Source organism: Mauremys mutica, chromosome 21 (assembly GCF_020497125.1).
Source record: "Mauremys mutica isolate MM-2020 ecotype Southern chromosome 21, ASM2049712v1, whole genome shotgun sequence".
NCBI lineage: Eukaryota > Metazoa > Chordata > Testudines > Geoemydidae > Mauremys > Mauremys mutica.
This window is the reverse complement of record NC_059092.1, coordinates 9201200-9225401: the sequence shown is the minus strand read 5'-3', so window position 1 is coordinate 9225401 and position 24202 is coordinate 9201200. Positions and strand designations below refer to the sequence as shown.

General features: G+C 50.6%; 1 protein-coding gene and 1 long non-coding RNA gene across 11 annotated transcripts in view; one reads left to right on the top strand and one right to left on the bottom strand.

The window, feature by feature from the left end:
- Positions 1-24202, top strand: part of SAMD11 (sterile alpha motif domain containing 11) — a 178842-nt gene that overhangs the window by 104772 nt on the left and 49868 nt on the right. For 9 of the 10 annotated variants that reach the window (XM_044996670.1, XM_044996661.1, XM_044996660.1 and 6 more), the window contains 2 exons: positions 2482-2606; positions 23562-23654. In XM_044996670.1, coding sequence (XP_044852605.1) covers positions 2482-2606; positions 23562-23654 — 218 coding nt within the window. The remainder of the gene's footprint in view (positions 1-2481; positions 2607-23561; positions 23655-24202) is intronic. The other variant, XM_044996662.1, reaches the window with a different exon arrangement.
- Positions 10613-17592, bottom strand: LOC123354536. The gene is made up of 4 exons (XR_006574774.1): positions 17387-17592; positions 16120-16233; positions 12745-12911; positions 10613-11275 (listed from the first exon to the last, which is right to left on the bottom strand). It is a non-coding gene; the product is annotated as an uncharacterized LOC123354536 (long non-coding RNA).

Genomic DNA, 24202 nt, shown 5'->3' with positions numbered 1-24202 from the left:
CTAGTGTATTTTGAAAGCTAGGGCTAGGTCTGGGTAATATTTCATTCCACTTAGATTTCCCCTTGTAATTTACACTGAATATAGTTTTCTGCTTTGCTTTCTTCATTTAGAGCAGTGGTTTACAACCTGAAGTCCACGGATCCCTTTGGCTACGCAGACTGTCTAAAGGGTCTGAAAAAGGTCATTGTTACCATAGACCAGTGGTTTTCAACCAGTAGTCTGCAGATCCTTGGGGGTCTGCAGACTATGTCTAAGATTTCCAAAGGGGTCCACACCTCCATTCAAAAAATTTTAGGAGTCTGCAAATGAAAAAAGGTTGAAAACCACTGCTTTAGAATCATGCAGTAGTGTTGCTGCCCACTGTTAAAACAGTTGACATGCTCCATCCCAGAGGCAGCTGCATTTCAGGGGTGGATAAAGTGATCTCTAGGTATAGTTCTGTAGATATGGCCACATCATTGCAGTTCTCTGGACTCCTTCAGGATGCAAGGTGCTATTATCCCATTTCTCTCTTCCTGCTCTCTGCCTTTCTCCCTCTGTGCTCCTGCCCATCCCACCTCCTCCTCCCCTCCCCTCCCCTCCCCTCCCCTCCCCGTAGTGCTGATGGCAGCATTTATCTGCATTTGTCCTCTGTACCCAGCATCCAGTTATTGATATACATGATTATAAAGAATCGATAATCACTTCAAATTAATCTCATAAATGACTTAAAACACCAAAATATTTGCATAATGCATCTTAAAGGTGGCAGCTCAAAGAGGATAAGACTCAAAACTGCTTGGGACAGGGGGAAAGGGGCTTCCCACTCACCTGCGGACTTGCTTAAGTAATTAGCCTTCTGCTTGCGTAAGGGGGAATTTGCACTGGTTTAGTGGAGGAAAATAAAGCAGTGGAAGCTAAAAGGCTTTGAGATTTTGGTCCCGAGATGGGAGGGGGGGAGTAATGGGGCAGATGACAGTGGCTGCCGAAGCCAAGTCTGTTTTTGTCTGCTGCATCCTGTGAAAATCTGGAGCCAGACGCCTGCTGAAAGTACCTCTGTCTAAAGACTTTCTGTCATAAACTTATCTGATTAGCAGAGAGCTAGACGACAGATTAGCCCCCGCTTCTCCACTGGGGATGGGCTCTTTGGAGCATTTGAGCAGCTCTGTGGTTTTTCCTCGCTCTGATGGCCAGGGGGGTGGTGATGGGGGATATTTAAGGGGAGATGATTGCTAGGTAATTCTGCAGATAATGCACCCTCTGAGTTGCCCTGGTGGTCACAGGTTAGGACGGTCTCCTCCGAGCCAGCGAGTCGGTGGTCATGTGCTGTGTGTCGCAGACACACAGAGCGGGTGCACTGGTCATGTGAGTAACAGTTGTAAGGGATCCTCTGACTTTTTTTTTTTTTCCAAATGTCTTAAACCAGATCTCACGGGAAGAAGTTATTGTTCTTTGGCTGGAGAGAGGAAGGAAAATAGCTACAGTGTTTAGCATAGGACAGGCACTCTGTACTAGAGACATTGGTGGTTTAAGATACAGCATTAAACAAAAATAGATAGAGAATTTCCAGTGTTAGCTTCTAGACATACATATGTATATAGAACTTTCTCTCTTTCTCATGTGTTGTATATTGTCTGTATTTATGTATATCCATATCTGCTTCCTCTCTATGTAAGGCATGAAAACAGAGGGTTTGTAATACAGTGAGTTTGCCATCTTAACTCTAGTATTTGCTACTGTGAACATCTTTGCTCGCTCTGTCTTTCTCTCTTACTCATGCATTCCATGGTGGGGGAAAGAGAACATTTTAAGAATATTTGAGCTAAAGCTGGCCCACTTTGAAGCAGCTTTGATGCAAGGATAACAGACGAAATAATATTTAATTGCTCACTTTGTGTGTTCTTACCCCAGAAGGAAGGAGTAGTTATTTTGGTATCAACTAGACTGAAGGGATGAAAATAGGACTTATAAACAAGGTTGTATTCTTTCACTCTGGGCCACAACTGTGTCTGAGTCTATGGTAATTCTCTGCATATAAAAATATTATGCAAGAAAATAAAACAGTCTCTCACACACACACACACAGTGCAGGAACTGAAAAGCTAGCCAAGTGGCTGTCTGTTAATGATCATCCATCTGTCAATCAGTTGAATTCCAAGTTTTTGTCAGTTCTTGAATAGTCATGCCTGTTTCTCCGCCACATTTCTAGGTACCTGACTTGGGCCGTGTGTTCTGGCAAAGGGGAGGCGGGGTGCTGGCCTCTGCAAAGCTCTTTGCTGGGAGCAAGCCTGCTGCTTGGGAAGAGCTTTACTCCCCGAAAACAGAGGAGGTTGCCTAGGAACTTCAAGTGGGGGAGGGAGGGAAAAATCTTCCTCATAATTCAGAAATCTCCGGGGCAAACAAAAAAGACGTGCGCACGCACACACTCTCTCAGACACGAAAATCAATGATGGGATGGTAAATAGGATATCCTTAACTTGGCGTTTTTCTGCTCTGTTGCAGCCGCGATAACGACCTCTCCACCATCATCTCCAACCTGCATCAGAGCCGCCAACTCGTTATGCCAGAGACCCAGAGTCGCTGTGAATTCAAGAGAAACAGTATCGACGTCGGCTTAGGAGCAGCAGGTAAGCAGCCAGGGGCGCCTGGCTCTTTTGTCCTCGTTCGCTGGGAGGAGGAAAGTTCCAGCTGCGGCTTGGGTTCGGTTTGCTGACTTCTCTCCCTCCCCTCCCCCACTTTGGCCAGCCGGCTTCATTAAATTTCAGAGCAAGGCATGCGAGTCTCCCAGTATTTGTGGACAAAGATGAACATGGAGGGATATATATATATATTTATATTTAGTAAGGTTAAAGTGATGCGGTCGTGTGAGATTTCAGCTCCGTTTTATTCTCAGCTCTAGTGGTCTGTGTTAAAATGCAGGGGAGGAGAGCGCTCCAGCAAAGAAGTGAAATGTCCCCGGGGTTAGTGGCCAGTGATGCAGAAAGGCCTGGCGCGGAGAGCACGGTTTGATTTGTAATTGCATTAATCAGAGGCTCTCCATGCTGCCTCTGTCCCTGCCAACTCTTTGCAAGGATAGTTGCGTGGCTTTGTACTGCTGCCTGACCTTACGGAAGTTCACCTGGCTTCCCCTTACGTCTCGTGCTGAACCAGAGATGCTCCAGTAGAGCCGTGCACTGCACCCCTCTGGATGTCAGCATCAGGGAGGAAGTGACGGGCGGGGACGCCACGGTGGTGAATGTGCCTCAGTCAACAAGTGGGGCACTGGACACTGCTGATACTGTCAGTTCCATTTGTGTCTTGCAGAATCAGTGAATTTCTCCCGCAGGATGGTTAGTGGCTGGGAGAACCATTTGGGGTTTGGGTGGCTCGTTAGCCCTCGCCATTCGCATCTGAGAACCAAGGCCAGTTTCGGATTTCACTTACGCCGGTGTCAATCCTCAGTCACTTTACTCACCAGAGTTGCTCTAGGTTGACACTGGTGTAGCAGAGATCAGAAATCTGGACATTAGACAGAAAAGGGGCCACTCGATCCAGTGTAAATCAGGAGTGACTCCATTGAGTCCAGTGGTAAGTAGAGGAGAATCAGGCCCATACTGATGTATTTTTAAAAGCTGCCAAGTAGGGAGTCTTTTCGGGTTGTTTTGGAGGGGGTTGTGGTCCCAACAAGCAAATGAAGCTTTGCTCTCTGAGCGGTGCTATTTAACTTTTTTTTTGTTTAAAACCACTCTTGAGAGCAGGGTGTTGATTTTAATGTCTTCCTTAATGCTATAATTTTTGGCTGTTCGTTTTGGCCCTGTCATTAAAAGGGAGATTACTGTCTTTCTGTTTTTGTTCTGCTGGTCCCCAGTCTGCCAAAGTCAGAATTTAGATGTGTCTGTGTATGTTATTAGGGTCTTTGCTTGAAAGCCGTGCATTTGTGCGTGCATGTAAATCATTGGCATTGATTATGCAGCTTAATCCAGAATCTGGTTTTCACTGCGGGATGCAATACAAAATGAAGGATGCAGAGGGTGGGGGAGGGGGTGCGTGCACAATAGGGAAGGTGCGATACCACCAGGTGCAGCTGGTCTCCTTCTTCGTTATGGCCAGCTCCAGCTGCCATTAAAATGAATGGAACGATTCCTGGTGACACGGGTGGGAGCTGCCTTGGGCCCCAATTCTGCCAAGCACATAAGCATGTGCTTGAAGTGCTTGGCTGAATTGGGGCCTTGGTTTGCTAATGCCTGGGTGAGTTGCCAGTGCAGCAAAGAAAGAGAAACAAACTCATCCTGTGGAGAGAGCCCAGCACAAACTTTTCTAATGTCTCCTCCCCAGCCCAGATGCCTGCTGACTGCTACTGGCATGGCCTGGTGCTTGGTGAGGACAGGTTTGCAGAGTCAGGCCCCAGTGTGTTCAGAAATAGGGAAACCAACGTTTTTAATGTGAGGCATTTTAATGCGGGAAACTGGACATTGACAAGAAGAGAACGGGCAGTGGTTCCCTTCAGCCCAGCCCCTGCCCCAAGAAGGAGCTTGCTCTTGTCAGCCTGGTCAGACCCAATGAGAGGGGTAAACCAAAACCCTACAGATGTCCCCCCCCCCGGGCGTTGGGGGGAATTTCAGACCCTGATTTGAATTTAGCAGGTTGGCCCATCTCTAGATAATGGGTTGAAACAGGGTCCTGGTCCTGAGCTTTGGGGAAATTCGGGTGTTGGGTCCATGCTTTGCAGACTGGGAGTCTATGCAATTCAACCAAGATGGTGGGCACAAGCATTTAAAATGTGTGACACTCCTCCTGTCTCCCCGGTAGCAATCCGGCACTGCTCCACAAATTACTCGGCAGCAGGTGCATCCGGGAGGGCAGCTCGTCCCTCCTTCCTTTGCAAATTGCACTGATGGGCCTATCTCGGAGCTGTATTCTGCTGCACTGCGGCAGCCAAGAACCAAGGGGCTGGCTCGAAATGTACCTGTGTGACCATTTCTTCAGTTGATGGAGACAGTGCTGTCTAGTGGTCAGAGCCTGGGATTTTGGACTTCCTGGGTTCTCTTCCCCTCTCTGCCACTGACTGTGTGTGTGTGATCTTGACCAAGTGACTTGGTGCCTCAGCTGACCTCATTTGTGAAAACAGGCTTAATACTGTTTACTTTGCGGAGAGGTTGCCAGACCTAATTGAGGCTGATAAAATGCTCTGAGATCTGTAGCTGTGGAGAGGAGCAAAGTGTGCTCTGTTTGTTCTCAGCAACACTGGATGATGACAAGGGAAGCAAACAAAAGAGAATCCCAATAACCCCCCCCCCCCCCAGGCATCCTGAATCCAGAGGTGGGAAAAAGCCTGGGCTGGATTGATTGGGTTGGTGTTAGTGCAGTGGCAAAGCCTGGCTCAGGTCGTATGGAACGTGGGAGTGAGGCCCTGAAATAGGCCTGTGTTTTCTACAGGAGGGATAATGAGAGGCGCTGAGCAAAGGACGGCGCCTTTGAGGATGGGATGGATTCTAACAAGAGTTGACCAGTGGGGGAGGAGGTGCCGGGGGAAACTGGGAGTATGAAGGTGGGGGCAGGAGGGTTGCTGTGGCTCCACGGGGGCCTTCCCTGCTGTTGGAGGCAGGTCCCTTGTAGGAACCATCTCTGCCCAACTGGGAGCAGAGCCTGGCAGCTGTCCCTCGTTCGTGTACGTGTGCTAGCAGATTCCCTGATGTGGCCCAGGCAGGGGCAAAGGCAGTGGAAACTCTGGGCCCTGCCGCTGTTGACTTTTATTTTATTTTATTTTATTTTTTACAAGGGGGAAAAGCCACAACTGATTTACCACCTGCCGGGCTTTAAACTGAGTGCTGGGTTAGCCTGGAGGCTTAGCTGGTGCGAAATCTACTTAATAACGAGGAGAGAAAATAATGCTGAGCGCTCCCTGTGGTGGTGGTTTATTGTTTGTATCACAGTAGCTACAGAGATCAGGGCCCCGCTGTGCTAGGTGCTGTACGTGCACATCGTAAGAGAAGTCGCAACCCCAAAGAGCTTTCAGTGTGCATCCAAAAGAGTGGGAGAAAGGAGGTATTGTACCTGCCTATGGTAGATTCTGGTCACAGGAGCTGCAATACCATATATAGGGCCTTTTTTAAGAGGGTCTCCAGAGCACACACAAAGGTGGCGTAGAGGGGCAGAGTCACTTGCCCAGGATTATAGGGCAGATCAGTGGTGGAGGTCTCCTGACTGCCAGTTCCCCTTGCTCTCACCACTAGCCCTTGTTATTTCTCCCCTGCTGGCATGCAGGGGTTGCAGTCTGACGGCAGGGATTTTACATCGGGGGTTGGGTTTTCCCTATGAAAGTGGTCCGTGTGTGTGGTGGAGACAGGAGATTTGTACAGCACCTGGTCTCTGGCTAGGACTCCTAGGTACTACAGTAGTGCAAATAATTAATAATATTACTAATAATAGGAGATCTGGTTGCGAATCACTCACAGCTTAACTCTGTCTGGTTCTTTCCCCTTTTCTTGAACCTTGAAAACATAAAACAAGGCAGAACAAACCCCACCTGCAAAAAACAATACTCTGGTCCAGCCGTCATTTCTCAGCAAGACAGAAAGGGCCCCAAAAAGGCAGATCTAACCCAGGCTTTTGCAAAGACAGCAGAAGAGGAGGCCAAAAGGCGTGTGCTGATAAAATCTAATTGCCCTATCGATCGGTTTCAGAGCCACCATTGGCAGCGGTAATGATTGAGATATTCTTATGTGTTTGATGCATGTTAGCTGCATCTCGCTGCTCTGGCCCCACTGGGGACCTTCAGATATTACGGAGATCTCTTAATCGTGGAGCAAAACCTGTGTGTGCTGGGTCCGCTGTCCAACATCGAAGATTTATGATAATTATTATCAGTGCTGAGCTTGGATTTCTGCAGGAGCCAGCCTGGTGCCCTGGGTTCCAGGGAGGAGCTGCCGCATTCACACTTCCTGGTCATTCACTGGCTCATAGAATCTATCCCGGTTCCAGCTCAGGGTTTCCTCTGCCTCCCTCGCCTTTCTTCGTTCTTTCCTCCTTTCCTGGCCGGGCTAACACGGAGAGAATGAAGTGTTGGGTAAAATCCCCAGGCCACACGGGGTGTGTATATCCTGCCCCTCAATGTGTGTATGTTCTGTTAGCTGTACGGGGAGTTCTGCTCATGCACCGAACGGGGGTTAGATGGCGAAAGCCTCCATTAGCCCACAGCCTGCCCCCCCGCGCCTGTGTCTGTTCCCCTGTTCAGCAGCCGGAACACAGGGCTTCCCATCCAGAGGCCCTTTGAAGAAAGAGGCTGAGGCCAGCAGTCCAGATGTGCGGTTAGTGAATGTTCCGAGGAGGAGGAGGGGAGGAGCTGTTGCGAAGCCCAGATTTAAACTCCAGGCCCTGTGTTGTGACGAGGTAAATCTAGAGTAACTCGCAGGCCAGCAGAGTAACCCAGGCCAGAAGCGTGACCCCATGTTCTTCAGAAATGGTTCCCAAGTCCCCATCACAGAGTCAGTGGCCCCAGTCCCGCTCCTGGTAACCATTGTGCATAGGGAGCAGCTTTACTGAGCTCAGTGGAGTCGCTCTGGATTTACAGTGGGGTAGAGAGCGCTCATGGCCCGGGGACTTTTATTTAAGGAAAATAATCCAGGGCCAGATCCTGTCACTCTCCTCTGCATTGCTCAGCCCCTCACTCAGTGAGCAGTCCCCTTGGAATAGTCTGCTGGGCAGCGTGAGGCTGGCAGAATCAGGCCTGAAAGGAGTTTGACTTTGAAATAGGCTCTCGAATGGTAAGAGCTGTGTCTCTGCACCCCCCCCCCAATATTGGTGATTTCCGAAATTGAACAAAAGAATGGTTGATTCTGGCAGCAGCGAACGCGGCATAAGCAGGGGCATTTAAATCTCTGCTGATGGTGCTGCTCTTCACTGATCAAAACGATGTTCAGATGCCGTGTGAAATCGAGGGTGTGTCTACACTGCAGAGTTAGCCGTAGCTGTTATCCAGGTTTTAGCCTTAGTCCTCCCTGCCATCTATACAGAAACACCTCTGGCCCAGTGCTTTCAGCCTGGCTTAGCTTACCTGGCGGGCAGGGTAGGTTAGAACCGAGCTCCACTTTCGTTTGGGTTGGAACCCACCCACTTGGCAGTGAGGACTCAAGGCGAAATTACTTGACTGTTCAGAGTCCTCCAATGCCTTCCCACAAACCAGCTCCCCCCACCCCCAAGGGAGAGATAAGTTTTCCCGCAGTTGACTGGGAAAGAATCCTAGAGCATCTCAGCACAAAGAACCATGGGCCATCTCCCCAGACACACGCAAGCAAGTGCAGGAACAGTAAGGACATAGTGATGCAGATAAGGCTCTGTATTGGGGATGCTCACACCCAGGCTTGGCTAACCCAGGTGCCAATCACCTGGGTTAACTGTGCAGTGAAGGCACAGTGCTATTGGGAAAATGCCCGCAGTTGATGCCCTGCTGTACCAGTCCCGTGTACATAGCAGGGGTCAGTGTATTCCTTCCTCCCCCACAATTGCCCTCTTTCCAAAGCCCACTGCCTCCCGACATTGAATTCTGCTGTGTTCCCTGCAAAACATCCTGGTCCCTCCCCACGATGACATTCAGCAGTGTTTAACGCAGCGGGGTTGCAGCTGGGATGTAACATGGCAAATGGAAAAATATTGGGACTTGTCCGCCTTGGAAATGCGCGGAGGCTGCCTGTGCTGGGGAGATTCGGTAAGAGGCTTAGCAACATATGAAAAGGTAGAGCGAGAAAGGAGGGGACTGGGGAGGGGGGCGGAGGGCAGCCAATGAGTCTAATGAGAATATAAAAGTAGTTTCCAACTGGATCAGATAAAGATGAGGCAGCAGGCAAGGTGCTGCAGTGGCACGAGAGAGGCTTTGCCATGAGAGAGGATGATGGCGCAAAGCACTTTTAATCTTAATTGAGAGAGAGAGAGACGCAGAAGGATGAGCAGAGCCTGACAAAGGCACGGCAGCAAAGCTGACGGTTTGCACATCAAACACAGACTTAGAGCCCCTTTAAGCAGCTCGTTGTCTGTCTGTAAACAAGTCCAATCCCCTCTATCCAGTTTGGCTCATGCAGCCTGCTAGGGCATGCGGGAGGCGGGGCGGGGGTGACGGCTTTGCAGATCCAGTGGCTGACAGACAGGTGGTGGAGCTTCTCTCTTCCAGGCTGGCTTCAGGATTTGGGGGGGGCCACCCGTCCTCTTGAGGAGAGAAAGCTGCCATCTCCAACCTTGCAATCTCTCCTCTTCCCTGACAGCCCCTTGATTTCTTCTTCCTGTCCCATCCTCCCTTTCCCTAGTTGCTCCCTGCATGCTGCCTGATTCTGGGGCTGTGATTCAGGCAAGTAGTCCCATTGGCTGCGACAGGAATACTTGCATGAGTAGGGTTTGCAGGATCAGGCCAATGGGTGCTAGAGGAGGGTGGAGGCCTGTCCTCCCCTGTACCTACGGGAGGAAGCTGGCTTGATGACTGGCTGTTGCCCCCGAGCAGGCCAGTGCAGGGCACCACGCCATGGTCCTTTTAAGGTACAGCATGGCTAGCAGGACCCCAGTCAGGTCATCCAGGCAGCAGGAGCCCCACACAGTCCCATGTTACAGGTGGGATTGTCCCATGGATTGAAGGCCCCTCTCCCCAATGATTCCAGGGCCCTTTTGGGTTGCAGATTTTGAGGGTCTTGAAAGCCAGCTGTCTCCCTACCAGGAGTGCCCACAGAGAGCGCCGGCTGGTCTGTGTGGGCAGAGACTCACATTGGAGGTCCTGGCCTAACAGGAACAGTATCCTCCTCCCAGTGTCCCAGCTATAGAGCCAGACGCAGCTGCCCTTCACCCGCACTGTGAATCCTGTATAACGCCGTTTAAACCAGATGCAGAATGTCTAGACGAGTGGGGCAAAGGCCAGTCTCCCAAATTTCTGTAGGGCTTATTCTCTCTTGGTCTCTGGCCACAGTCTGCGAATGTTCTGGTTTTCGCCCAGTTGGTAAGTTACATTTTATAACCTTTGCGCAATGAATGTTTTATTTTTTGTGGTGAGTTCTCCTTGAAAGATTTCACAGAAGAAGACGACTTAGCACTTATGCGGTACCGTTTGTCCATAGAAGATGACAATACCTAGCACTTTACGAAGGGGGGTATTGTTACCCATTTTACTGATGGGAAATCTGGGGCACAGAGCGGGGAAGTGTCTTATTCAAGGTCAGACTGGGGTTGGGTTGCAAAACCAGGAAACAGTTCTCCAAGTCTGGTGCTCTGGGCTATGCTGTGAAATACAGCGTAATCAGAAGTGAGCATTGAATAGACTTGTGTTAAAAATTGCTGGCGTTTTTCAGGAAGGGGTGTATCTGTGTGTGTTAGATCTCTTATATTGATTTTCATCCAAGAATGTGTGTGGGAGAGTAGTTAGTTAGATCCCTTACATTGCTCTCCACGGGCCTGATCCACAACTCAGTGAACTCTCAGTGGCATGATCCCCATTGACTTCAGTGGGCTTTGCATCTAGCCAGGCAAGAGTTAACTCGGGCCAAGGTTGTTGTAGCTAATGATTAGAGACAGATCTGCAATGAATGGGCTGTTTTCTGAGCCTGGGATAACGAGCCAGGACACAGGCATGTTTTCACTTTAAAAAAAGAAAAGAAAAGAAAAAGAAAAAAAAAAGGCTTTATTGAATTGCTGCCTTAAATTGAGCAGAAAATCCGCACCAAATGGGCAGCTGAGGGTGGGAAGCCCAGCCACCTTTGTGTACACGTGTTATCATGAAGGACAGCTGTTTACCTAGGCCGCACTGAGGACTGACCTCAGTCTCCAGCTTTTGATCTGGGGCTGGAATTGCAGATTCCTCCTCTCTTTGTGCTCCTCTCATGTTCTATTTCCGCTGAAGCCTGTTGGGAGCTGGAGATGACCAGCTTCTGCTGGTGGTTGTGTCCTGCTTTGCATTTGAACCGAGGTCTTGGGAGGTGAAGGAGCAACATGCAAGCATGTGTTGGAAGTGCAGTTCGCTTCCCTGCACTGCAGCGTGGAACTCATGGCAGCATGGGCCAGGCCACAGGGCATCGGATTGGTAGGCAGGAAACTTGGGTTTTAAACCAGGTTCTGCCACTTATTTGCTATGTGGTCTTGGGCAAGTCACTTACCCTTTTTCTGTCTCATTATCTTGATCTGTAAAAAAAAAAAAAAATAGGGGCGTGTCTTCCTGTTGACTTCAGCAGGCCTAAGATCAGGCCCAGGTCCCTTGTATGCCGACACAAAGGGGTTTGTTCAGTTGTCTGTGGCTGCCTGAGGGTTCCCAGCAAGCTCAGTGCTCCTTTCCAGGTGGCTCAGTGGATCCCTGCAGAGAGGAGAGGTCAGGGCCTGATTAACTCATAAGCAAAATGAGTTTGGGGAGGTTGCTCTGCTGAGTCCCTTGTGGACATGAGGAACGTTTTCATGATAAACCCACCTTGCTCTTAGCATGCACAGAACAGGCTCTAGAGGTCACTGGCAGACCAATCAGCACACAGCTGCAGCCCATGTGACATCCTCAGGGCCATATAGGTAGTATATGTATTGTGTGGATGCAGCGCACACAATGCACAGAGAGCAGCCTATGCGGCCCACAGTGGTAAATAGGTTGAGAAGCACTGCTCTCTAGTAACAGCTGAGTGAGGAGAGCCAGGAAGGCTCACGCCTGGATCTAGCAGGATGGAGTGGCTGTAACTGGGACAATGAATCTTACTTTTGTGGGAGGAGGCAGCCCTACAGGGAAGAAATCCACCTAATTCACTCCCAACATGACTTGTATTTTGGGAAGTGAAATAAACCAGTGGTTCTAACCAGGGGGTATGCGTACGCAGAGGTCTTCCAGGGGATACATCAGCTCATCTAGATATTAGCCTAGTTTTACAACAGGCTGCATAAAACGCACTAGCAAAGTCAATACAAACTACAATTTCATACAGCCAATGGCTTGTTTATACGGCTCTATATACTGTACACTGAGATGTAAACAGAACACTTATATTCCAGTTGATTTATTTTATAATTATATGGTAAAAATGAGAAAGTAAACAATTTTTTGGTAACAGTGCGCTGTGACGCTTTAGTATTTTTCTGTCTGATTTTGTAAGCAAGTAGTTTTTAAGTGAGGAGAAACTCGGGGGTACACAAGACCATTCAAACTCCCGAAAGGGGTACCGTCGTCTGGAAAGGTTGAAATAAACAACACAGACTCTCATCCTCTCCTTAAAGATCCAGAAAGAGCGAGATTATCCCGCTTCCAAAACTAACCCTCCCATCACCCCTTCCCCCCAAAAAATACCAAAACAAAATTCTTTCCCCAGGTGTTTTACAGGCAGCTAGTAAAGAGCCGAAAACAAATCATTGGAGCTGTGACATCTCACTGATGTTATATATAGAAATCCAATATGGAGTGTAATGTGGCACCTGACTTGTTCACTCTCGCTTGCTGCCGGGGAGCGGGAAATGAATTGCTTCTCCCGGCCTCACCATGAGCCGATAGATTTCAGCACCGAGATTTTATCCTCCCCAAAGAGTGTGCTCGTGTCATATGTATATTTGAGTGTGAGCGTGCGAATAAGTGTGCGCATATATAGTACGTGTATGTTTGTGTGTAACTACATACGTATATAAATGTGCGTGCCCAGGCAAATGTATGTTATCAGAAGTGGCTGCTGTGAACTCAATCACATCATGCCTGGAAGTAACGGTACCTCTTGCACTAGTGCGTAGGTTGGCTTGGAGCTCTTTAATTTTTTTTTTTTGCACAGTATGTCAATGACGAGCTTACATTGTGATTACCTGCCCTTGCAGAAGGCGTTGGGCTACCTGTCTGATCCTTGCTTTCTTTCCTGCAGTCGCGGTATGGCTCAGTAGCTTGTGGAAAGGGAGGAAATCCTCCTTTCTCGAGACAGGCCTGGCTGGGTTGTTGTTTTTTTTTTGAGAGGAGTGACATTAAAGAGCTGACCCTGGGGAGGCCAAGAAAGAGTTTTTTTAAAAAACCGCCCCTGCCATTCAGATCAGCTTGGCTGAAGAAGCCCTGCTGGGGCATGGACTTAACAACGGTTGTGAGATCCCTCAAACTGGCAAGAACCGTTCCAGGCGGTGCTTAGAACGAGCTGCCTTTCCAGGAACGAGAGGGTCCTCTCACTGATGCCCTCTTCAGGTCAGTTTGTGAATCAGCACTCAGCCCCGCCATCTGGCCTGGGGCTGAGCTGGAATCAGCGGGAAGCGATGTGGTGGTTTCAGAGGAGCTTTCGTTGTCGCCGTTATTGTGGGCTGTGCACATTTTCCGGGTGTCTTTGCCTGTACAGGTAGTCCCAGGCTGCAAGAGCTCCCTGGTTCACATGCGAGACACCCCCCCCTCATCCCCAGTGGAACGGAGCAAAGACACCCCCCGCCCCGAAGTGTCCAACGCCTTTCAGTGATTACTCGGGTCATCAATAACATTCTGTGGCAGAAGCAAACTTCTAGCCTGAGGTACCGATCGAACCGGTGGGGAGGTGTCAGCTGTGAGCACGTGGCTGTGGGGAGCCGGCTCATCAATGAATTCCCCCCCCCCCCGATGCCCTCTCCCCAAACTCCGGAGCGTGGTATTGAACGCTGCCAGGGGAACGTGTCGCTGCTGCGCTCTTTTGCAGCATTCAAACATACATTTACTCCGGAGCAGTGGCATTGGGAGTGGGGGGATTGTGGAGGGGAGGGAGCTTTAAGTTAACCCTTTTCTGTCAGGAAAAAGAGGGGAGTCTGTCTAGGGTGACCAGATGTCCCGATTTTATAGGGACAGTCCTGATATTTGGGGCTTTGTGTTACACAGGCGCCTATTACCGCCCCGTCCCGATTTTTCACACTTGCTATCTGGTCACCCTAAATCTGTCTGCCTGTTAAAAGTTTTCAGCTCCAGATTGTCCTTTGTTCCTCATTTCATTTCCCTCCATTTACGTGTCTCCTTTCCTCTACCGTTCTCTCTTCCCCCGCTCTGTCCTTCCGGTCCCCCTTTCTCTCCCTTGCCTTTCTTTATTCCTCTTTCCTAAACACACTTTCCTTCCTCTCTTCCCTTATTCAGCTTGTCCCTTCTGTCTTCCTCTCACATACACTTTTCTCCTTTTCTATCCTCCTTTCTCGCCTTCTTTATTCCTCTCTCTCCCCTCCCTCTGTCTCCCAGTGAGCGCCTCGGGAAGAAGACAATTTGAAGGCTTTCCGCTCTGCTCTCAGCTGAGGGGCTCTTTCTCTCAAGCCAATCAATGGCAGCCTTTCAGCCCCAGTGGGGCTTGGCAAACATGAGATCAATAAGTTATTAGCACCATTCTGTCAGCTGTAATGTGGAGATTGATCGGGGCCGGGTCTCTTGCATGCTGCCTGGCACTTCCCCAGCCTGATAAAGATGACAGATTAAGGGAATAAGAAAAAGGAATTAAGGAGTCTGGCTGTCAAAGCTGTCACGGGCTGGAAGAGCGCTGTTTTTTTCAGGGGCTGAATGAGTGCAATCGGACGTTTAAACGGTGCTACGGGTACAGCACCACCGGCAGCTGTGTCTGGAATCACTGTCTTTAGCATTCACCTTTGAGAGCGGCGCAGCGAGGTCTGTGCAGAGACAAACCTACACAGGCGCAGCAGCTGGGAATAGGCGTTTAAGGGAATAGCAGCTCGCTGGCATGGGCCACACACACGAGACGCTTCGTCTCTGTCAAGAGAAGCCACGAGCCAAGGCTGAGCTGTGCTCCCCTCGCGCTCGCTTGCTCCAGGAGGGCCTGGCTTCCAGCCACGCTTGTGATGCTGCCGACAGCACGGGCGAGCACTCCGATGCCGTGGTGAGCTCGCCCCGACGTCAGAGAAGGGGAAGCTTTGGGGGTGCATCTCGGGGCGAGGGAGCGATTGTGGCAGGTTTTTATCACAGGGTGGGATGGGTCTGAGAAAGCGGAAGGGGAGCAGCTCTCTGAAGGATAGTTGCAGACATGTAGGCGAGCTCAGCCTAAGGAGGGGGGAGGCAGGATTGAGGTCTCTGGGGTCATGGCACTCCATGGCACGGTGCTTCGCGGCCAGAGCTTCTTTCACGCCATGACCTTAGAGCCCTCTGCTGGCACTGATTATAGCTCAAACCCTCTTTGTGAGGCAGGTTCGGGGTCAGAATACCCCTTTTACAGACAGGTAAACTGAGGTACAGAGGGCTTCTTCAGAGCAGCACAGAGAGACAGTGGGTCGCTAGCAGAGATGGGAATTTAACCCAGGAGTCCTAACTGTCAAGCTGACTGCCCTGACCACTAGACCACGCTCCTTTCCAGAGCTGGGGATAGAACCCAGGGGTCCTGATTTGTAAGGCCTCTGAAATAATACCCTCCTTCCCCAAACTGGGGATAGAAGCCTGGACTCCAGCCTCCCAGTCCCCCGGCCCTAACCGCTAGACCTCCCAGCATGTCCTCCTCATATCTTCCCAGAGAGGGGGTGGAGCTCACAACTGCTAACCAAGACTCTCTGGGTAGCGTATCAAACGAGTCCGGTTGTGTCTCTCACGTGCCGCGTATCCTCTCTGTGAGTGTTTTTCATACTGTGAATATTTACCACTGTTTTATGGCTCGGTGTGCTCTGTAGGAATGAATTGCAAAGGGAGGTGGGAGACAAGGGGGCGTTTGTGCACATTGGCTCATAAACAGCCCAGTTACAGGCAGATTGGAGGCTGGCTCCAGGGTGACCTGCACCTCCCTCGGTCACATTCCTTGGGAATCTTAGTATTTGGGCTGGGCTCTGAGGCACTTTGCTGCTGCTCATGCAAAGCGAATGGAGGCAGACAGCTGGTGACTGACGGACCAGTGCTGACATGCTGTGCAAGAGGCAGAGTGCCTGCTGGTTACAGCAGAGAGCTGGGACTCAGGAGAGACCTGGGTTCTTTCCCAAACTTGGGGAGGAGAGCGTTGATGGGTTATATAGCATGGGACTTGGGTCAGGATTCCCTGGGTGAAACGCCCATCTCTGCCTCTGACTTTCTGTATGACCTTGAGCATTCACCTGCTCCATTTACATCAGTGTCCCATCTGACCTCATGACACTAAGCCCACCTCCTGGGGGGGACAGAGGGGAGGTTTGCAGAATACTTAGAGGTCTCTGGGTGATGGTGCTAGAGGATTTCTTGGGGGGGGGTGGAGTCTAACTATTGCTCCAGAGCTATTCATCAGCTCTTACCTCGCGAGATGCAAGAACGGATCTGCGCCCCGAGCTATTCCAGTCTCTTCCCGTCGCTGAGGCTGATCTCCCTGCAGGAGCGCCCGTCTCTTCCAAGGGAGAGTCAGGAAAAGCCTGTCCAAATGGGGAGAGAAGGGGAAAGGATTTTAAAAAAATAAGTAAATTAAGAGTGTGTCTACACTGCCGTCGAAGATGTGATTGCAGTTCGGGTAGGCAGAGCCGGGCTAGCTTTGATCTCGCTAGCAGTGAAGATGCAGTAGCCCAGGCGCCGACTTTCTTCTGTCCTGGTGGGTGCTTCACCCTGAGGCTCCGCCCCTTCCTCCAAGGCCCCACCCTCACTCCGCCTCCGCTCCACCGCCTCCCGCCCACCACCGAATAGCTGATCGGTGGGTGGCTGGTGGGTGCTGGTCACCCACTATTTTTTTTCCCATGGCTGCTCCAGCCCTGGAACACCCATGGAGTCAATGCCTGTGTGCAGGCGCACTGACCCTGGTGCAGACTAGCAATGCAAGTACATAGCCAGGATTCCAGATGGGCTAGTGCAGCCCACGCGGGGTCCGTGCCGCCGCATCTTCATTCCTGGTTTTCGCTGCGCTGGCTAGGTTAAAGCTAGCTCGGGTTTGCCTACCTGTGCTGCAGTCAGACTTCTGATGGCAGTGCAGCTGCACCCGAGATTTTGTAATGCCAGACCGTAATCTGGCCTATTTCGTACAGCGCTGCAAATTCAGCACCTCATAATGGAAATGAGCCAGTGGGAAAGAGAAACCCCATCTCCTCAAATACTCCATCCCAGTGCAGTGCCTCCCAGGGGAGTTTCCTTTGTGCCTCTCCCCTATCTCCATTTTAAAAATAGTTTGTTACAGGGGACCCGAAGGGCTGATGTTTGGGGAGAGGATTCCTGGCTCCAGCATTTGCAGAACCCCTGGTGTATGCTAAGAACGGTCCTGAGCCAGAGAGCTTTTGGATCCAGGCCCAGATCTGTGAGACTTGCTGTGCTCTCATCTCTAACTTGTGACGACGTTAGCAAATTTTTATCATTTATATTGCGGTCGTGACGAGGAGCCTTAGCCAGGGCTCAGGCCCCCTTTGTGCTAGGCACTGTTAAAACAGCGAACCAAAAGACAGTCCCTGCCCCCAAAGAGCTTGCAGTCCAGCGGTATGACAAAAAACAACAGGTGGAGACAGGCAGACAGGGAAACACAAAAAAGCAATGAGATAATACTGGTCTGCGTGATAGGCAGTGTTCTCACCACGCCAGCTGCCTTACCTAGCAAAGTCCTCTCAGCCAATGAGCTGCCCTGTTGGAGGGATGGAGCCTTCCGCCTCCGGAAGGGTGCAAAGAAATTGGTTCCAGATCTGCCCAAAGCCGCACCATCGCACTGCTGCTGTTTTGGTGTCGAACTACAGGGCTTTCCCCTCCTCTCTGCAAGAAGAAAACCTGTGGCAAAGTCTGCTCATTATACTCCCCAGCATCGGGATCCCGCCTTCCAGAGACCCTACTGCCTTCCTTCCCCCTCTGCCCCCACCTTCCCTGAATCATTTTTTTTCCACACCCATTGCCCTCAGTTAAATTATGGCCCATAATTCCCATGACCTTGTGCTTCACTCTCCCTTTGTTCCATTGATTCCTGCTGGCGAGGGGCAGAGCTGATCGGCCGCCGGATTCCACACTGCTGAGCTGAGCCCACCCCGTGTGGCCCCTCGCTCGTCAGTCTTTGTTGTGAGCAGTTCACGGCCCGCTGGGACTCGGCAAGCTGCTGCCGCGTCTCGGTTTCAGGGCAGACCAAGAAGCCCGTCGCCAGGGCGGCAGCCTCCAGGATCCCCACAAAGCTGTCACCCGCTGCGCAGGGCCAGCCTGAGCAGCTGGGCTGGAGTGGGGGTATTTCTGCAGGCTGCATGCACCAGAGGAGGAAAAAAGAAAGTACTGAGATGCCTCTGAGACCTTTCAGGCTGGTTAGTGGGAACTGTTTGTTATACCCAGGACTTGAATTGGAAGGGTGGGGAGTCGGGGCCCTGGAAAGATGTTTGCCCGTGTTAGAATAATACCGAGAGAGGAAAGGCCGGTTTGACTTGTTACATGTTCACCAGCTGAGCCTTGGTTCCACCCGTCTAACCTGGCTCCGTCCCACGTAGCTGCACCAGGTGCTTCTGCAGCACAGGCAGTGCCCTGGCTGGGGGATGTCGGAGCGGCGCTCTAACCCTGCCCCGTTCTTGCACTGCAGAAGAACCAAACGCGGCCCCTTGGCCTCCCTTCCATCTGTGTGTGGGGAAAGTTTGCGCCCGTGTGAGAGACACCCGATGTGTGAACCTGCTGAGTGATTGTCACAGTGATTATCCTTCCCCTTCCCCTGAGCGCGAGCCCAGCTGTTCTGCCCTGTACTGTGGGGGTGAGGTGGCTCCCCTGGGAAAATCAGAGCAGAGAGCTGCGGGAGATGGTGGCACTTCCTGGCATGGACTTCTCCGGCTTAACCACTTCACTTCTCTTGCTGTTAAAGGCTATTAGAGCTATTCCCTGCTCCCCAGAGCAGCCCCGGTTCCCTACCTTTATCTGGGGCAATGCATCTCAGACTGTCCTTGTGGGCTTGCCATGGGTTCAGCCAGTGCACGAGCGCCTAACCTGCTCCAGCGCCCGCGGCCCCCTTGTCGAGATCAGCATGCGGCTGTCCCGCGGCCGCACTGGCATCCTCTCTGGCCATGAGAGGCAGGAACAGCTATCGGGACAAGTATCCTCGGATCCGTAGCGCTACAGCCTGCTGCATTGCTCTGGGCTCACGTTCACAGGGTGCTGTGGGGCAACTTTTCTGCCCATTGTGGGAGGAAGTGGTCTAGGCCTGGGAAATTCGTTTCCTGGCAGGCCCCAAGGCGGTGTGGGGGTGGGCTCTTACATGGATCCTGCTCAACCTAACAACCAGGGCTGGCAGTGGCTGCTTTCTGTGGAGTCAGTGTTTCTTTGGCCTGCCCCTGCGAAAGCTGCTGCCAAGAGACAGTGCCAGGTGTTTCAGAGGCGGCTTTTGGCCTGGAGAAGACGAAGGCGGCGGCTTGCAGTTACAGGCAGAAGCCCTACAACAAAACGGGACCATGTGGAGATGGAGGCGTGGATGAAGCTGATGCTGTTTTTCGTCCAGCCCCCACCCCCATGCGGACCACGGCCTCTGGCCCAGGACCACAAGCCCCGAGTGGTGGGGCTACATGGTGATGGGAATGCAAGAGGGCCAGCTGTGGGCCCAGAACGTTCTCAGGAGGAAAACTGCCATGGCACTGGAGCTCGCCAGGGCCCCTGAGTGGCCAGGTTGGCAGGAGAGAGCTCCTGCAGCTGAGCCTGAGGGCTAGCCAGCCCAGCCTGCAGGCAGATGAGTGAGCTCAGCTGGATTGCAGCAGGGACCTGCTGGGCACAAGGCAGCCAGCAGACCTGCTTTGAAGTTCAGCAGCAGGTTGCTGGCTGCTCAACCCGTATGCCTACAGCTGCGATCACGCCTGTGCCAGCCTTGCTCCAGCCCTGCTTGTGCCCTGACCCTCAGCTTGGCTCCTGGTTCCTGACTCTGGCTGACCCTGGTTGTGACCCAGATCACTCAGAGAGAAGATGCCATGACAGTCCAGAAGTGTGTTGCATCACTCTGCAGAAGCTGGCAAGCTTGGATTGTTACAGATCTATTGACAATCAGTTCAGGGTAGGCAAATCCATGATTGGTGCAGTGGTCATGGAGGTTTGCTAGGGAAGTAGTGCAGGTGGTGCTGGCCCTCTGGGTTGGAAAAATTGGAAATATCCCTGAAATAATTGCGGGGTTTGAATGGCTGGGGTTCCCGAGCTGTGTAGGTGCGATTGAGGGGATGCATAGACCCATCCTATGCCTGCCATTTGAAGCAAGTGAGCACCTTTACCAGGAAAGGATACTGCTCCATTGTTATGTGGTCCTCAGTCTTTTCCATACTGGGACCCACCCAGGACCCCCCTCATTCAGCAACATGGGATGCACAAGGTGTTTGTAACTCCCAGACACTTGGTTGTGTTTCCGCTCTCACTGAGCCCCCCAGTGTGCCAAGACTCCTGGGCTCTGTTCTCACTCTGCTGCTGTGGCCACCAAGCCAGGGGGAAACTTGTTCAAAGTTGGAATTCAGGATCTGTTTTTTTTTTCTTCTTCCCTCAAGTGCGCATCCAAAAAGCGGATTTTGATAGGCCACCCCGGGTGTGGAATGGTGTATTGGAATGGATGGATGGGCGGCAGGTGCGGGAACCAGGCACGTAGTCCCCGGATGGGACTGGTGTGTCCAGGCTAGGTACACAGGTTAGCTATAGAGGGGAGAGGACCAATTCTCCTGTGCTATAATATGGATCTTTGCATTACATAGCACCTTCTACCCAAGGGTCTCAGTGGGCTTCACAACAGTAATGAATGAAACCGTTCAGCTACTCTGTGAGGGGGGCTTCTACCCCAGTGTATAGATAAGGAAGCTAAGAGCAAGGATGGTCTTGTGGTAAAGATACTGCCAGTGGCCTGGGATTTCCGAGACCTGCGTTAAATTTCTAGCTCTGCTGCACACTCCCTGTGTAACTGTGGGCAGGTAGCTCTGTGGCTCTGTACATCTCTGTTCGCTGGCAGTGACCATTCCTTTCTCATCCCCATTGAGAGAGCTCAGACTGCAGGCGCTTTGGGGCAGGGACTCGCTTTCATTATCCACACGTACACGGCTTGGCCCGGTGAGATCCTGATGTCAGCGGAGGCTTCTAGGCATTGCTGTCATGCAAATACAGAAGTAATAAGGAGACCCAGAGAGGCCAAGTGACTTGCTCATGGTCAAATAGTCTGTGGCAGAGTTGGGAATAGAACCCAGGGGACTCTCACTGTATGTGCCCCCAGGCACGTGCCTTAACCACAATTCCATCTTTCATTCTCATTGGCTAATGTGATGCAGTAAGACATGTTTTAAATAAAAAAAAAACAAAACCCAAAATACTAACTGCAAAGTTGGCTCATCGTTTAGCAGAGAAGAGATTTAATATAATGGAAAGAACTCCCACGCTGGAAGTGTAGCAAGAGTCTTGTCATCTTTTCTCTCCTCCCCCCTAGCTTTTTTCCATCCTTTAGGTTTCAAAATGGAACATGCTGATTTGACAACAAAATAACATTATTTAGAGGTTTTTGGAGCCTCAGGACTGCGTGTGGATGTGAGATACTGGGACAGGGGCTGCAGGTCTCGCTGGTGCTAATATGCTAACATAGCATGTCTGGAGAGCTGGGTTCAAATCCTGATTTGGTCACAGATGGAAAATAGTGAGCTCTACCCAGAGCATGACCCTAATCACATATGTGTGTTTGACCCACCACTGCGTTTGTGAACATAGTGCTTAGGAGATTAGGTGGTGGAGCAGGGCAAAGGGCCAGTCACTCGTTGATGTTTGTGCAGCAGTCAGTGTTTTTCAGGTACCAGGGGCGCTGCCGGTCAGGAGTGACGCGAGGCAGGTCAGCACGAACGCGTGTTGACAGAGCTGTGCGTATGTTTGTGCGGTTCAAGTAGCAGGGCAGAGGAGGGACTCTTGATCATGACTGAGGTGCTTTGGCAGAGCTGCGAAGTCATGGACGCTGACTACTGCTGCATAGAGCCACTGCCCTAACCCACCAGTACCTGTAAGCATGTCGCCAATTCCTCATTTGACTCATAAGCACCGTCTCCTCCCCAAATGCATGAAATCAGGCCTTCATGTGAGTCTTCCCTCCTGGGAGGGTGAGCTGAGTATTGGGATTTTGTTGTTTTGAAACTGCAAATGCTGGATGAGAGAAGGTTCGAGGCTCTTGGCCTCCAGCTCCAAGGGTTTGCAGCACGCACAAGAGTATAATGACCAGGAAAGTTAACACCCAGAATGAGGAGTTCCAGATAGTTGGGGAGTGGGAAGAGGAGAGAGGCACTGTCTTGTGACCTGAGTACAGGATGCCGGGCCAGGTACTCCTTAGTTCCTTCTGAGTTGACTCTGCTAGTTGACAGTGTGTGTGGCAGGCCTTTGTTTCCACCTCTGCAAAATGCACATGACAGTCCCCCCCCGAAGGCTGAGTTAAAGCTTGAACTTGGAGTGCCTTGAAGATTTAAGGTCTGTCACTCTCTTTGAGTCCATCCTTTCTTCAGATTGCCACCATTTCATTCTATTTACTTTGTTTTTCGGTTATGGATGGCTGCAGACCTTTGCCATGCTTCCAAGCACTGGTTGTGTTAACAGCCTGGGTGACAGGGTCACGGTGAGATAAGATCAGAGGCAGCTTGTGCTCTTTAAAACCTTGAAATGCCACTTGTAACTTTGCAGAGTTCTAACCTCACTCATTGGATAAAGGCATTTCCTAGCTGGTTCTGCCCTCCACATGTTAACTGTCTGTTCTCTGCACCACTTGGACTCTTGTCAGCTACAACTCCTTCCACTGTGTCTCCCGATAAACAGAATGCCAGCTCAGTCAACTAGATTTAGCTAGCTGAACTTGAATTAATGCGGGGTGACTATTCGCGCTAAGGACCCTGCTTTGGCTTGAGATGCCATGTGGAATGGAAATAATGTTTTGATGTGTTAAACAGTGGTGATCTGAACTGTAACATTTCTTAACCATAAGAAAGGTGGCATGCAAAGCGTCTGTGCTTTGCTCACGTTGACTCATAGACAGGCGCAACATATACTCTCTCAAATATGGTACTTGTTTTCAAGGTTTTCTGAGATGCTGCATCTTTAACAAGCCCTTGATAAATGAGAATTTGATGCTCCCGGTGACAAACTGTCTCTTCCTTCCTGCTCATATGCAACTTCATGCTTTCAGTTTCCCCAGCATTATGATGGGAGGATATTGATTTTAAATCTGTTCAGGGGACGCTGTAATTGTATATTAGATATTTTGCCTTGGCTCGCAAGGGCTGCACTAATGCAAAAGGCTCGAGCGTTTCCGTACAGTCTAGAGGGAGAAGATTGCTAAGGATCTTGAGGGTTTTAGGAGGAGAGAGCGAGAGGGAGAGATACTGTGGTAGGAAGAGTCAGAGGGAATGGTTTTTCTTCTTCGCCCACCCCCTTTTTCCTCCCCCCAGTTGTTTTGCATCAGGGCATGAAAGGAGTGGAAACACAAGAGGGACAAAAGGCAGCCGAACAAATGATGAAACTCAGTAAGGAAATAAACTAGATTCAGAATTTACGGCTTAAAATCGTTGCATTGATCACTGTTTGAACAGTCATTACATCCCTTTGGACGGCATGATTAGGAAAGCAGATCTGGACTTTCAAGATGATGATTTTTTTCTTTCTTTCTCTCTCTCTCTCTCTCCTCCCCCCTCACCCCCCCCAGTAGCCTGACTCTCTATGTTTGGGCAGCAAAATGCGAAATAAGTCTCTGGTTGATTCTGTGAAAGGGAAAGAAGTGGAGCGTTATCTGATACTCAGGTCTCTCATTTCTGTGTGTGTCTCTCTCTCCCTCTTCTAGATGAAATTTTAGGCAGGAGAAGAGTATGTTCTCCCAACAGCAGCAGTGAGTGTCCTTTAGAAAGCAAGAAAACCCGAAGCGAGTCCCCAAAGGGTAAGTGCTGCGTCTCTCTCCCTTCTCCCCGCCCCATTGTCTTTTCTTAAGAACCTAACTTAATTGAAATTAACGAGGGAGGGATGGGAGATGCTGAGTAGGAGCTTTCAGTATCAGTGCTGGGGATGTGCGAGGAAGGCTACCAATGCACAGTGTTCTCTTCAGCTAAGTGGAGGGAAGATCTGTGTGTGTGTGTGTGTGTGTGTGTGTGTGTGTAATTATCTCCCTTAATTAGACTGATTATTTTACGGTTTAAAAACCAAGCCAGGAGCTCGTGGGTTGGGGTGGGGGGTATTTTTCAGCAGAGTGCCTTGGTTTGGGTATTTAATACAGGACATGCACTGCATTATCATGTTGGCATCTGCTTTTTTGTGTGTGTCTAATTGTGAGTATAGTAAAAGTCCAGCTAGATACTCCTTCGTTGATGAAGTTATTCCTCTATAGATGGAATCTGTAGCGTTGGTGGGGGGGAGGGGAATGTTTTGTTTTTAATTTTAGGGTTTTTATTTAAATCTCCTGATTTGTTTTTATGCCTCCCTGCCATAAAC